The 14777-nt window shown below is 38.9% G+C and overlaps 2 protein-coding genes across 4 annotated transcripts in view; both read right to left on the bottom strand.

Moving 5' to 3' along the window:
• The window catches only part of BCKDK (branched chain keto acid dehydrogenase kinase), a 59061-nt gene extending 57676 nt beyond the window's left edge, over positions 1-1385 (bottom strand). Inside the window, exon 1 of one of the 3 annotated variants that reach the window (XM_034419811.3) lies at positions 1185-1385. The gene's annotated coding sequence lies outside the window, so the exon portion shown is untranslated. Of the gene's footprint in view, positions 1-1090 lie in introns of all 3 variants that reach the window. The other 2 variants (XM_087893852.1, XM_087893851.1) reach the window with 2 other exon arrangements.
• A 784-nt stretch (positions 1386-2169) lies between these two features.
• On the bottom strand, positions 2170-10200 carry VKORC1 (vitamin K epoxide reductase complex subunit 1). Its single transcript, XM_034419812.3, has 3 exons — positions 9921-10200; positions 5872-5981; positions 2170-4552 (listed from the first exon to the last, which is right to left on the bottom strand). Exons 1-3 carry the CDS (start codon positions 10178-10180, stop codon positions 4326-4328), a joined length of 597 nt encoding a protein of 198 aa, XP_034275703.2. The 5' UTR covers positions 10181-10200; the 3' UTR covers positions 2170-4325.
• Positions 10201-14777: the final 4577 nt, after the last annotated feature.

The following is a 14777-nucleotide window of genomic DNA, read 5'->3' as shown; positions in this document are numbered from 1 at the left end:
CAACATATTTTATTATGAAAACACAATTTCATATTGCCCAGTGCCAGCCCACAGATCTCAAATATGCTAGCTCTTCCAAGGTTTGATATTATCATGTGTACTTTTGCTTTTTAGTCTTTAGTCCGTCAGGTAATTCTACACGTAATATAATATACAATATTATATTGTATATTATAATACATATAATTTACCCTGAACTATTAGCACTGCATTTGGGGGGGAGAAAATTAATTGAGGGTTGTTTTTTTCCCCAGTCGTTACTCTTTTAATATTACATGTTTGCATTTTTTTGGAACAGCTGCCACATACCAAGAAGTGGGGGACCATCACCCCTTTCTCGCCAGGTCTAGCTGTTTACATTTACAGGTTACAGTTCTAGTAAGGGAAAATGAACAAAGTAGGATGTCTTAGAGGGCAGCCCAAAGAGATCTAACACCCGAAGGGGACCAGGTGACTTCTGTCAATCACCAGCCTTGTCATTCTGGTCCTGGTTTAATCTACTGGATTAAACCAATTTAAACACTTTCAGTTCCTGAGTTGTGCTTATAAACCTCTGTAATCCTAGGCGCTGGAGAACTACTAATGAACGGGTGCCATCAACATGGGCAAGACCAAAATTTCCTGGCCGCCTTTCTCCCACACCCCAATATGTGCCCCAAGGAGCCTAGTGTTTGAATGCTATTCATTGGAAGCAACTCAGGAAGCAGAAATAAAAATTTTTTAAAAAAGGAGAATGGCCATCCATTCTCTGCTCCAGATGTTTCACTTTGGGACCTGCAGTGGTTGCTAGCAAGGGTGTTTTTGTTTTGCTTTTACCCATTGTCACAAAAAAAAAAAAATTGTGTTCCAACTTCCTTCCTACCCCATATCCTTTTCATAACCCATGATTATTCTTAAACCCTCTTTTCTTTAACGCTGCAACGCGCCCACTCGGATCATTCTCCAGGGTGGGCACCTGGAGTCCTGAATCCCCTCTCCCACCCACTCTGCCAAACCCATCAGGCGGCAAAAGGCGAACCCCAGTTCCGTCCCAGCGCCTGCATCCCCCCCCCCACTACCCCATAATAAAAACCAGGAAGCTGCCTCCTACCTTCTGTGCCGGGTCAACAAGAAAGCAGGGTCTAAAGCTCCCCCCACCCCCGTCTGCGCAAGCACAATGGTATGTTCCTTAAATGACATCTTACCGCCAAGCCGAAATGCCGCCGCAGTTTCCACACTTCGGGACCAGACTAAACCAGCTGCTTTTTTTCTTAGCAGAAAAAGGGGGAACTGATGGCAGGCGGTTTTTTTGACGGAGATAAAGGCAGCAATGCCGCATGGGAAATGCAGTCCAGCTAAAGCGCTTCCATGAAGCTTGACAGGAGCTCCGAGAAATACGAATCCCAGAAAGCCTCGCGCGACATGGGAGGAGCCTGACGGGAAATGTGGTATTAAAGACCCATCAGATAAGTCTTTGTAACGAAGGCGAAGGACGGTCGTGTGAATAATGAAACAAGCGTTTATTTCAGTAACTCGTAACCCGCCGTGAAATACATCAACTTTCAAAAGCGGTAGAATATATCTATCTATCTATCTATCTATCTATCTATCTATCTATCTATCTATCTATCTATCTAGGGGTATCCCATTCCCTAGAAAAAACGTACTGCAGTTTTTTTTTAAAAAAACCACAGGATTAATCTTTACATTTTTCTTTATAATACAGTGCTGATGCAAAGAAGCACTTAACATATAATTGCCTTTTGAGATTTCTGAATCTCAAAGGCATTTCTGTACTCCTAATTGAAAATAGAAATATCACCAAGTCTTTTTTTTTCACCTTTGACATGTTTCTGACCCTGCTTTTATTATCATTCCAAGATACATATATATATATTTGGCTTGAACAGCTATTTTTAGCATAATCAATTTATGCAAATATTCTTCACTCTTAAAAAAAGTACTATTTATAAATCAAGACGTCTCTAGGAGAAATTAAAGAAATATATTAGTAGAATTATTATTTTTTAAATGAAAAGTGGAAAAGAAGGTATTATTTTTCCTTTATGTGAAAAGAAATAGTCAAAAAATACTGATGTAACTTGAAAACAGGGTTGGCTTTTACATAACTGTATACGTCATGATCATACAAGTCGTAACTGAGTCAATTAGACAGAAAGTCAATCTGGATTTTTGTCTTCGTTGTCTTTATTTTTGGGATAAAACATTACAAAGAGTTAAATTCAGAGCTCCTTGCATTAATAGAAAAACAGCGTCCCCTGCTGCTAGCTGAGAGAACAATTCCTCCATTGTTTCAAATCTTTCCATTATTTCACCTAAAAACGAATGGGAACAAGTGTTGCTTGTTATAAACATAATTTTAATGTACAAAAAGGGAACCCGCATGTCCCTTCTGCCCAACTTTCTCTTCCTGCAACAGGAATGAGAAGCTAGAAACTGATTCCATTAAAACAAAATGAAATATTAGCCCGGTGGCTGGCAAATATATTTTGTCACACATAGAAATGGCTCAGGAACTTTTGGTGCCCAATACAGAAAATCAAAATCAGTGTTTAAAATAATAGTTATCCAAACTACCTTTGTAAAATGTAAGTCTAATATATTAGCTATGTTTTAAATGGCTGAATATGTCATAATTCAATTTTTGTAAATTCACAACTGAAGAACAATGCTCTTGGATTTATTTTTGCTACCAACGAAGGATAATATTTGTAGCTCAGAGTTGAAATGAAGGATCTTTGGTGCTCTCTGAGCTTGGTTATTTTCTTGAAGACATTTCGTGACCCAAACTAGATAACATCATCAGTTCAAAGCACTGATGAAATTACCTAATTTGGTAATTAAATGTCTGCAGCAACCAAGCTCAGAGAGGACCAAGGACCCCTTATTTTTGTTAACTCTGGACTTTTGCTTTGCAAGAACATCTCTGTATACAGAATTATTTTTGAGTTTGCTTCTTACCAGGAGAAATTACAGGTAGTCCTTGATTTACAACTGGTTGTTTTACAACCAGTCGTTATGACAGCCTATAATGGGTGCTTTATGGCCTGTACAACTTCTGGCTACTGTATTGTAAAATGTGCCCACACACTCAAAGTCATGTGACCGCACTCTGATCTCTTAAAAACTGGCTTGTATTTACATTTACAATGTCCCAGTCATCTGACCATGATTTATAATATTTGTTTGCTGGTTTCAGGCAAAAAATAGCAATTCAGAAAAATGGGCTTTTTAAAATAACTATGTGATTCACTTAACAACTCGGGTGATTTTCTTAATAACCACAGTAAAAAATGAAAGGGGAAAAGTGGTGATGTGGACACTTCAGCTTACGAATGGAACAACTTACAACCAGATTTCTAGTCCCAATTGATACCATAAGTTAAGATCTACTTGTAACTGTTTACAGATGGCTTTGCATCTGTTTATAATCTTCGTTTCACAATCCATTGAATATAATAATTTGGGCTGTGGATCTAGACCAGTCTCAAGTTTTAATTTACCTACAATGTGAAGTGTTTTATTTCTAATAAAAATAATTATCTGCAACTCGCTATTCTTTTTCCACAGTTATGCATCACTATCTGCTATTTGGGGAACTCAGTTTGCCAAATGATATGGCGTAAAACCAGGCAAAGGAAAATAATGATGAGAAAAGTAAACCAGGCCTGATCATCAGTGTGAAATGGTATTGATTTAAGCAGCCCCTCTTCAATGGGGAGTCGCTTTTAATATCATAGTCCAAAATCTTTAAAAGTTGATATTAAGCAGGGCATCTGCTTAAGATGGATGTCGAATAGCATGAAAACGGCAGATATAACTGAATGATAAGACCCTACTTCTTTTTACATGCGTGTGATATGTGCCATGCATATGAAAAAAGGGCAAGTATTAATGACCTGGTTGCCCATATTATGTTTGATGTTATCTACCCCTATATTAAACCTTCTCCTACATCTTAATCCATTCATAAAACTCCTCCATTTACCCCTTTCTAAAGTCTAAAGTTATCAAGGATAACCCGTAATTGTACAAAACGAGCATACATAAAACAATTTAAAAGAGCTAAGGAAAAATGCCACTTAAAAAGTTGTTAAAATCAAAACAGCTTAATTTTGGTTTGCACCGTGCAAGGTAGCTTCCATTTTAGTTCCAGGTAATAGAAATCAGGTATGATTTCTGACATGTTTGAAGTCTGAAAGATGATGGGAGGCATGCTGACGAACATGATCTCCTAGGCAAAGAAGAATGAAGGTGGTGTCTAAACTGCCTACTTGGTCATCTTCAAAAACAAGGGATTGTCCAGGGCCAAAAGGACATGGTGTTCAGTGCCTCTTGGCTTTTGTCTTCGGTGGGGGTGGATGGTTGAGGTAGCCCAGGCGCTTGTAGTTTATAAACAGGAGGGCAAAGTTGAGGATGTAGGTGCTGATGCAAATCACACAGAAGTCGTGGAGCACATAAAAAAGGATATAGGCCAAGTAGAGAGATCCAGCAATGGAGACAAATGAAGAGCCCACTAGAGCGATGGCCGCCAGGTTGTGGTGAAAGAAACCTAAGAGGAGGAACCAGGGTTAACTTCTCTTCAGCAATTTGACATAAATGCTGCTATTAGTCAGGAGTTAAGAGTAAATACATAAATTGATCAAGGAGCTTACATCCTAGAGAGAAGTGTTTTTTAATCTGAGCAACTTTAAAATGCATGGACTTCAACTCCCACAATTCCCCCCTGCAGGAAGAATCCCCACCTGCCCCCGGCAAGCTAGGGAATTCTGGGAGTTGAAGTCTGCACATCTTAAATTTGTCAGGATTCAAAAACAGTGTTAAAGTTGCTCAGACTGAAAAACACTGCACTAGAGAAAGTGGCTTGGCTCAGAGGTTTGTGTGAATCATGGTTCAGGACTTAGCATGGTTGTGTGAACTTATTTCATGTTTGATCAAACTATGGTTAAGCAAGCTATGGTTTATCGTAACATGGGAACCCAGCGTACGTCTGTTTCTCACTTCTCCTTTTCCTATGTTAACTACGGAGTGCCAATCCCCACCTACCCCCATAAAATCACTCCCCCTGAAGATCACTCCCTGTTCTTTTTCTTTGGTGTCCCCATGGTACAACTCTTGTGCAACCACTGTGTCACATCTTTTACCTAATGAGCACATTCTGTCCTGCAAAAAAAAAATATTTTTTTTGAAGATTTTTCCTTTTTTTACATTTCTGCAGACTTGGAACTTTATCCAGTATTTATCATCTTTCATTTGTTTCCCACTCTTCCTATTCCAAATACTCTTCTATTGATGTTCATGATTTAAGCAAGAGTAATATGGGCAGTCCTTAACTTACAACTGCAATGTTTTTGTCAAAAACTGGCATTTATTTCAGTTTCCAGCAAAAAAAAAACCCCTCTATCGGCTAAAATTTATTCCCTTAACCACACCAACAAAGGTGGTTATAAAATTGGGTGCAGTCATATGGTGATTTATTTAATGACCAGCATGACTTACGACTATAACTCTAAGATCAATTATGGTCATAAGTTGAGGACTACCTGTATTATGAATATTTGAGCAAGCCTGAAGATAAATCAGCCAACTAATTTCTTCCGCTAAGGAAGACAATAAATTAATGCTGGCTAGTAAGCCATGTGAAGAAACTGCACTAGCTAAACCTGCTTGGATGACCATTTGTTATGGCAACCTAGCTCACAAGAAACCCCTCCCCCCCACAATGTAAGCCATTCTAAACTCTGAGAGAAAAGACAAGATATACATCTAACCAATAACAACAGAATTATCAGGCAATTTGGATCTAAAGAGGACGAAAGGATGGGCCTTTCTCCATCATGCTTTCTTGCACATTCTGTGCCTCTCACTCACCCAGAAGTATCTGCAGAATGTAGAAAATAATCCCAAAAATGCTGTTTGGCTGATTGAAGAGGCTGTGAGGTCCCAGAAGGTCTGCCACCAAGCCAAAACCACGACCCCACCTGGAAGAAATAATGCTGGGTAATGATTACAGCGATAATAAGCAGAGGGAATCTTGGCCTGAAGCTAGATGGGAGAAATTGAAAAACAACACGCTGTCCTGAAAGAGAAGCAGGCAACTATTTTTGTGTGAGACACTTGACAGAAAGGAAATTGGGCTTTGAAGAAATAGGAGAAAAAGAGTACGAGTAGTCTTTGAGTTATGATTTGTGAATGGGACCAGAAATTCTGTTGTTAAGCAAGATGGTTGTTAGGTGCATCATGCCCAATTTTATGATTGTTTTTGCTATGGCTGTTAAGCAGGGTGGATTTGATTTAAATCGAGTCGATTTAAATCACTAGTAAAGAGACTTGATTTAAATCAACTCGATTTAAATCATAATTTTTAAAGAGCAACTGTCATCTCTGCTACTCCTTTGACCCGCTGTTGACTCACCGATAGTCCCAGTGTTGCAGAATATACAGCCTTGTGCTACATAACTAAGCTCCATTTCATGCTGAATAAACTAAATTATTTATGTATTTTAAATAGAAAACTATTTTACGGTAGATTTTTACCCCAAAAGTTTTTTATTAAAATAAATTCAATAAAAATAAAAAAAAATCTGATTTAAATAAAAAAATCCGATTTAAATAAAAAAAATCTGATTGTTTTGATTTTTTAAAAAAAATCATTTATTTTTATCCACCCTGCTGTTAAGTGAACCACTGTAGTTGTTAAGTATCATGCAGTCATTAAGCAAATCTGCTTCCCTTATTGACATTGCATGTTGGAAGCTGGGCAAGATTTCAAATGGTGATTACATGATCCTAGGATGTTGCCACCATGCTCAATACATGCTGCTTATCAAGCGCCTGGATTTTGATCACTTGAGCTTGGATGCTAAAGACAGTTGTTAAATGTGTATGGCATAAAGAATCAGGAGCACACATTACATTCCTGTTAAACCGACATATAGCTTATGTCTATAAACAAGAATCTAATCAACTAACAGTCGGCACTAAATTGGTGCTAGATAAGACTTAATGGAATTTAAGGAGGGCGGGACTTAGGTTGTTTGTGGGAACATCTGTGGGAACAGCTCCACGCTAATTCCTCTCTTGACTCCACCCTCAGTTTCTGCCTTGTCTTTTTCTACAGTAAATACCGGTTGTAAGTCAGTTTTTCTAGGGCGGCTGTAGCTTTGAACAGTCACTAAACAAATGTTTATAAGTCAAGAACTGTATTGATGCTTCTCAACTTTGTCATGGGAGAAGACTTTTGAGAATACCATGGTCAGACAAGAAAACAAGCAGACGGCCTCATTGAACAAACCAGCCCAGCATTCTCACTCAAGGCACAAATGACCAGGGCTGTCTTAACGCATGGGCCTGATAGGCACTTGCCCGCGGGCCCCATGAGCATAGGGGGCCCATACTAAATCTCTGTATGTTAACCCTTCAATGCACTTTGTATCATATAAATACAGCAACTGTATGGCTTACTGAGTATTATTGTGTTTTTCAAGCCTCGTGTATTATTCAAATGTTTATCATGTTGATTAGTTGTTGCTGCACAGCATGTTTTTAATGTTTCAACACCAATTTTGTTGAAAGTGCCAATAAAATAAATATATGTTTAATTTTACTGACCATTTACATTTTTATTCCTGTGAGGAGTTGTCGTAGGGGCCCCAGTACACTGCTTTGCCCAGGATCCATAATGCTGTTAAGACAGCCCTGCATGTTTAAACAAGCTAACTTTGGACATACTATAGAAAAATGTAGTTATTTGGTGAATGCTCGAATGGGGTGAAGGTCACTCTGCCCCTCCTTTGCCTCATATTTTATTTTGTTTTACAGGTTGCTCAACTCCCACATGATTCTGGACAATGTATAAGAAAAACCCAACTTGTTAAATGAAAAATTAAACAAACGAACCAGAAGAGCGAAGTATGAAAACCAAAAACACAGTGAAAATAAAAAGGGGGCTTCCCGGGCCTGGGAGTCTTCTATAATTTCCAGAATGCCATCAGGCTGGAAGCTCCATAAACTTCTGGTGGGAAATTGATCCAGAGAGCAGGAACTGCCCACAGCGTAGGCCCACTTCCTGGGTCAAGAAAAATGACATTCTTTAATTGGCAGGCCCCAAAGCTCACCCAACTTGAACCAGAGAAGCAGAGATAACTAAAGTTAAGCAGTCCCGTAGGTCAGGGGTCTCTGGCTAGGGAATTCTGAGAATTGAAGTTTGCCAGGTTTAAAGTTGCCAAGGTTGGAGACTCCTGCCTTAGGTAACCAGGCCCTTTGCTATGCAAGGCTTTAAACCAGCACCATGCATTGCATCCAGAAATCAACTGGAAATCAGTGCAGCTCATGCAATATTTGCAAATTGCAAATATTTGCAAAGAAACTCTGCCAACTCCTTTTCAGCTCTTTTCTCTCTTGGCCTCCAGAAGACACTCATCTCTCACTGGGAGTTGAGAGGCAAAGTCATCCAAAAATTGATCAAGTCTTTTTCAGTGGTACTAGAAGATAGGAGTTCACATCACGGCTCAGATGCTGGTTCTGATGGGAAAGACTGTCTCCCCCCCCTCCCCAAATTTCCCGGGAATTATATTGGAGCCTAACCAGAAACCAAAATGACAAGGGCATTTCAGTTAAATTGTAGAGTAGCGAGTCCTGGGCCAGAAGCCACAGATTTACTTATAAACACAACGTGGATGAAGAGACAGAACAGGGGAAATGGGAACCACAGTATCAAATAGTTCAGTTCTATTCCAGCCTGGGATAAAACTAGCTTTCTCCATAATTAACTTTTTCTGAAGGTCTGTCCTTTTCATTTGCATAGAGAACTTTTATTTATTTGCATCTTGCCTTTATTTTTACAAATGATTAAAACACACAAATTCTCCCTTGCAGCTGATACAGAACATTATCTCAGGGAGAATGAAACCTAAACTTTGGGTAATTCTGAATCTTTTTTTCTCTACAGGTAGTTGTTCGCTTATGACTACAATTGAACTCAAAATTTTTGATACCAAGCAGGTCAGTTGCTACACGAGTTTTGCACCATTTTACATCCCTTTTTGCCATAGTTAGGCAAATCTTGTGTGAACCAGCCATTAAACAAATATGGCTTTCTCCACTTCCCCCACTGACTTTGCTTTTTGGAAGCTGGCTGGGAAAGTTATAAACAGTGATCACATGATCCAGGACAGTGCAACTGTCATAATAAATATATTTATGCACCCAAATTGTGATCACGTGACCACAGGGATGCTACAACAGTGGTAAGTGTGAAAAACGGTCATGAATAACATTTTTTCCCAGAGCTTTTGTAATCTTAAACGGTCCTTAAAGAAATGGTTGTAAGTCTGTGGCAAAGACCGAAAGCCCAGCTCACAAGAGACATTAGCCAGCTCTATAATATCAAATGTGCTGGGATGGCATTTTGATCCTGTTCTTGGTAAACCTACAGTGGGGAATCTGAATAGAAGCGCTGCCAGTTTCCCCAACAGCAGAACCCCATTGGCTTTTCCTGGGCTAAGACCAGGCCAGGTGGCCAGAGCTGCAGGCTCGATTGGGAGGGCAGAAAAACTCCTTAAAGGAAGCAAAAGACCAGCCACTTCCGGATTTTTGCTAAGAAAATTACAGGATATCCAAAACCCAAGCTCGGCTCTGAAAGCGTCCTGGCCCTAGGAATATTGCAACATCCAGACTCTGAATTCCTGGATCTCCTGGTGGTCTCCCGTCCGGAATAAACGTCTCAACCTGGAAATGGAGAAACTTAGGGGAAGTCGTTCGGGTTTTCTCCGCGCTTCCTCAATACGGACCCTCCCCGGAGATCCGATAAACCCCCCAACCCTTCCCACTTAATGAAACCCGAGCTTAGGGGATGCAAGCTTAGAGGGCGGAGAAGCTTGGGGTCCGCTGGATCGGAGCTGGTGGGGGGCACCACCGACCTGGAGGTGAAGACCCGGGAGCAGCTGATGTCGGCGCTGATGTCGCACATAGCCCGGTAGGCGGCGTCGTGCTCCTTGGAAGTCTCCACGTGCCAGGCGTAAATAGAGAGCGCCAGCCCCGCCGCGCAGAGCAGTAGCCGGGCTACGCGCTCCCACCTGGGCACCGTCATCCTGCCGTCGGCCACGAGGAGAGGACACTGACCGCTGGAGCCAATGCTGCTTCTCCCAGCCTGGCCCTGGGACACTAGGCCGTTTCCCATTGGCCGGCCTGCGGGCGTTCGAACTGGCATCCCAGCCAATCAGAGAGCGGAGGTGGGAAAGGAGCAAGGCATGCTGGGGGCTGTAGTCTTCTGGCGTTCTCTAAATAGGGGCCTTCCTCCTGAGCATCTCAAGGTTGGCCGAGGATCAGGAATGGTGATAGACTAGGTCTAGGACAGGGGACTCTGTTGCAATATTTTCAGGATCAGACTCAATAAAGATAATAGGAGTTAGAGCTTTAAATATATTTCTTTTTAATTATGATAGGCATTCTATATTCACTGAATATTCAAGGTAGAAGCGACGAGAATGGTGAGGGTGGCTCCTTATATATACAAGGGGTGGAGCTAGGAATGGGAGTGGTAAGTTATGAATACATTAAAGTCCAAAGAATAAGTTAACCTCTGATGTTCCATATATACATTATTTACACATTGGAGAATAAGGCATTTACATCTGACAAATCCCCCTCTAAATGCCGGTTCGTTACACAACACCAATTACATTCTGATTCAGGACAATATAATACATATAATTTAGAAGTTAAATATTTGTGTTGTTTAGAAGGTAAGGGTTTTGTTAATATGTCAGCTAATTGTTCAGAAGTATCGCAATGTATTGCTTTAATGAATCCGTCTTGAGACAGTTGTCTCACATGCTTAAACTTTATATCAATATGCCTGGACCTTTGTCCAATTGCATCGGATCTGGATATTTCAATGGCCGCTTTATTGTCTTCATGCATAATAAATGGTAAGGTGGGTTTCCTCCAAACATCAGTGATCAGATCATTGAACCATACAAGGTTATTTGCAGCCTTGGACAAACAAACATATTCCGCTTCTGTAGTAGAAGTGGCTACTAGTTCTTGTTTACCAGTATACCAGTAAACTGGACAATCATTCAATAGAAAAACATAACCAGAAGTACTCTTTCTGCATGATGTATCACCAGCCCAATCTGCATCAGCATAACAAGTAATTTTTGGTTCTCTGTCATTATTGGGTTCCAACATTAAACAAAAATCTAATGTACCCTTCAGATATCTTAGAATTCTTTTGACAGCTTCCCAATGATACAAGGTTGGTTTACTAACATATCTTGACAATAGATTGAGAGGTAATGCAATATCTGGCCTAGTCCAATTAGATATATAAAGGAGTGAACCTATAACTGATCTGTAAAATGTGTTGTCTTTAAACTCAGGGGAAGATTCATCAGTGTTTCTAAGAAAATCAGTTTGCATAGGGGTGTCACAGGTTTTAGCATTATTTAAGTTACATTTGTTTAGGAGTTCGATGATTTTATCTTTCTGTGTAAGTTTGAATCCCCTTTTAGTTTTGTTAATTTGCACACCAAGGTATTTATTCACTTTACCCAGAGATTTCAGTGAGAAGTGTTCATTTAACTTATTTACAAAGATTTCCCTGCTCTCTTTATGCTTTCCAATGTATAAAATATCGTCCACGTAAATTAATACAAATTCAATATGATCATTACTCTTTTTTACAAAGAAACAGTTATCAGCAGTGGTGGCGTTGAAATCCATGGTCTTAAGTACTTTTACCAAGCAATCGTACCATCTTTTGCCGGATTGCTTTAATCCGTACAGACTCTTATTTAATAACCAAATTTCGTTCTTATTAGTGTATTGACTGTGTGGTGCTCTTACATATATTTCCTTATCTAATTTTGCATGTAAGTATGCGGTCTGTATGTCATATTGGAATACGTCCAGATTGAGTGCAGATGCTACTACAAGGGCTGTTTTGACACTCTCTGTTCTCACTGTGGGTGAATATGTATCAGTATAGTCTTCTGGATATTTTTGTGCATAGCCTTGTGCAACTAGTCTAGCCTTGTATAAGGTATTGCCTCCTTCTAAGTTCTTAATTTTATAAATCCACCTGGTACCTATAATTGTTTTATCCTTAGGTGCGATCGCAGGTGTGAATACATTTAATCCTTGTAAACTTTCCATCTCTTTTTCCATAGCTAGTTCCCATTTTTCTCTTTCTTCATGTGGAAGTTTCAATACTTCTTCATATGTATTAGGTGTTATTTGTTCTCCATTCATATGCATTATGTAATCTTTGTATTTATTTGGTATTTGGTTTCTATTGTTTCTAATAGTTCTTTCAGGCTTGCTATGGTTATCATGCAAATATCTAGCTTCCTTTTTTGTTAATGTGTCTGTCTTTATTTTATGCTGACTATTAGTCCAAGTTTTGGTTTTGTTCTTACTTTTGTTAATATTTTGATTTTCTGTTGTTCCTTCCTCGCAAGATATCGTATCTTTACATTTATTAGGAAATATTTCATTAAGGTGCAATTTTGACCAATTGGCCTGTTCATGGAACACAGCTGTTCTGGATACTATAAATTTGTTATTACTATCAATAAATCTGTACCCTTTGGTTCCAGTTTCGTATCCCATGAATCTTAATCTCCTGGATACGTTTTCTCCCTTTCTCCTCAATTGTTTAGGTATGTGTACGTCTGCAGTGACTCCAAATATGTGCATGTGTGATAATTTGGGTTTTCTATTGTACATCACCTCATATGGTGTCTTATTCACAATACTGGACCAGGTTCTATTTTGAGTGTAATTCGAATAATGTAATGCCTCTGACCAAAATTGTTTGCCTAAACCAGCATCCTCTAATGTGCACCTAATCATGGTTTGTAGTGTGGAATTTTTCCTCTCTGCAACTCCATTTTGAAATGCAGAAAAAGGATTGGACGTGAAATGTAACATTCCTCTATCCTTTAACCATTGGGAGAATTCTTTAGACATGAACTCACATCCCCTATCTGTCATAATTTGCTTTATTCTGATATTATGTTGTGTTTCTATACGTTTGTAGAATTCCTTAAATTTCTGAAATGTTTCATCCTTGTGCTTTAATGTGTAAACAAAACCATATCGGCTGTAGTCATCCACTATTGTTAGGAAGTAACGTTTTCTATAGGTAATTGAGGGACTTAATGGACCAACTAAGTCCATGTGTACCAAATCAAAAATACTGTTAGTTGATCTGTTAGATTTTTTTGGTCTGGGACTGGTTTTTAGTTTGGTGGACTTACATACTGAGCATTCCAAATAATTTTCACAATTTTTTATTTTGACACCTTCTGCGTGTTCAGTCATTTTTTGTACTACAGGAAAGCTTGCATGTCCTAACTTCCTGTGTAAGATGTGAGCACACTCATCATGAATTGGTTTACCTATTTTTGGTTTCTTTTCTTTGTATGTATTTTTGTGATCATGAGTTATTCTACACTCATCATTGTCACTGTTACTGACATTTTCATCATCTGCTTCAATACAATCTTCCATATTTGAATCAATGTTATGTAAACATCTTTCTATAGTTATCAGATAGGGTAGACCTCCTTTTATCATTACAGTACCTACATTTGTTTTGTTCTTTTCTATAGTTGCTTTCCCCTTTGAGAAAACTATATTGATATCAGATTCTCTGCTTAATTTTATGGCACTTAGTATGTTGTGAGGTATTTCTGGGATTAATAATACCTCCTCTATTTTTCCTAGACCAGGCAAGGTCACATTTCCTTTGCCTAGTACTTGAACCTTTTCTTGATTAGCTACCTTTATCACAAACTTATCTTCTATAAATGAAGATAATATACTTTTGTTGTTGGTGGTGTGATTTGTTGCACCAGAATCAATAAGCCAATTGTTATTCTCATCCTGCTGTGTTCTGGTGCTGTCTTGTTTATTTAGCCCATTCAGTGACCCAGATTTCCTCTCTTTTGAATTTTCTCTACCCCCTCTACCTTCTTTGTAATTTGGTGGGCTTCTATATTTGTGTCTATCTGTGGAAGATTGTCTGTAATTATATTTGCTCCTATATTCTGGTCTATGTCTCTCTCTTGAGACTTTGGGGCAGTCTCTTCTACTATGTTCCCTGGATCCACAATTGTAGCATCTAAAGGCCTCATTATGTTTATCTTGAAAGACTACTTTCCTAAAAGGTTTGTGGTCTGTTTGGTTACTGGATCGATTTTTTCTTGAATTGTCTTCTGCTATCAATTTGTTAGATAGACTTTCTATGGATAAATATCCCAAATTAATGGTATCTAAGTGTGACATAAAGCTATCCCATGATGGATCAAGTGAATTGATAATAACACTTTTCATTGTTTGATCTGAAATCACTTCCCCCCTCAATTGTAGCTCAGCTCTTATTTTGTTTAGATTTATCAAATGCTCACTTATAGAAACCCCTGGTTTTACTCTAGAGGAAAAGAAATCCTTAGACATTCTTGTGGTTGTGGCTACGCTATCGCTGTGAAATAGATTAAACATGCATTGAATTATTTCTGATACAGTTAGGTTTGGTTTGATGCTATGATACATTGCAGGAGACACGCTAGATATTATTATGAAAAATGCTCTATGATGTAAACAATCTATTTTTAAAGTCCAAGGTCTTCTTGGAGGGCTAGTTATAAAGAATAGTAAATTTTCTTTCATGAAAATAACCTGAAGCTGTTGGTACCACTCTTGTAAATTAATGCCATCAATTCTAAGTTTTGGGAAGTCACTGGGTAAGTTACCTACATTATTCTGTC

The sequence above is a fragment of the Pantherophis guttatus genome, chromosome 4 (assembly GCF_059756535.1).
Source record: "Pantherophis guttatus breed Tessera chromosome 4, ASM5975653v1, whole genome shotgun sequence".
In the NCBI taxonomy this organism is placed as follows: Eukaryota; Metazoa; Chordata; class Lepidosauria; order Squamata; family Colubridae; genus Pantherophis; species Pantherophis guttatus.
The sequence above is the reverse complement of the archived record's forward strand: the minus strand, read 5'-3'. Positions and strand labels throughout refer to the sequence as shown.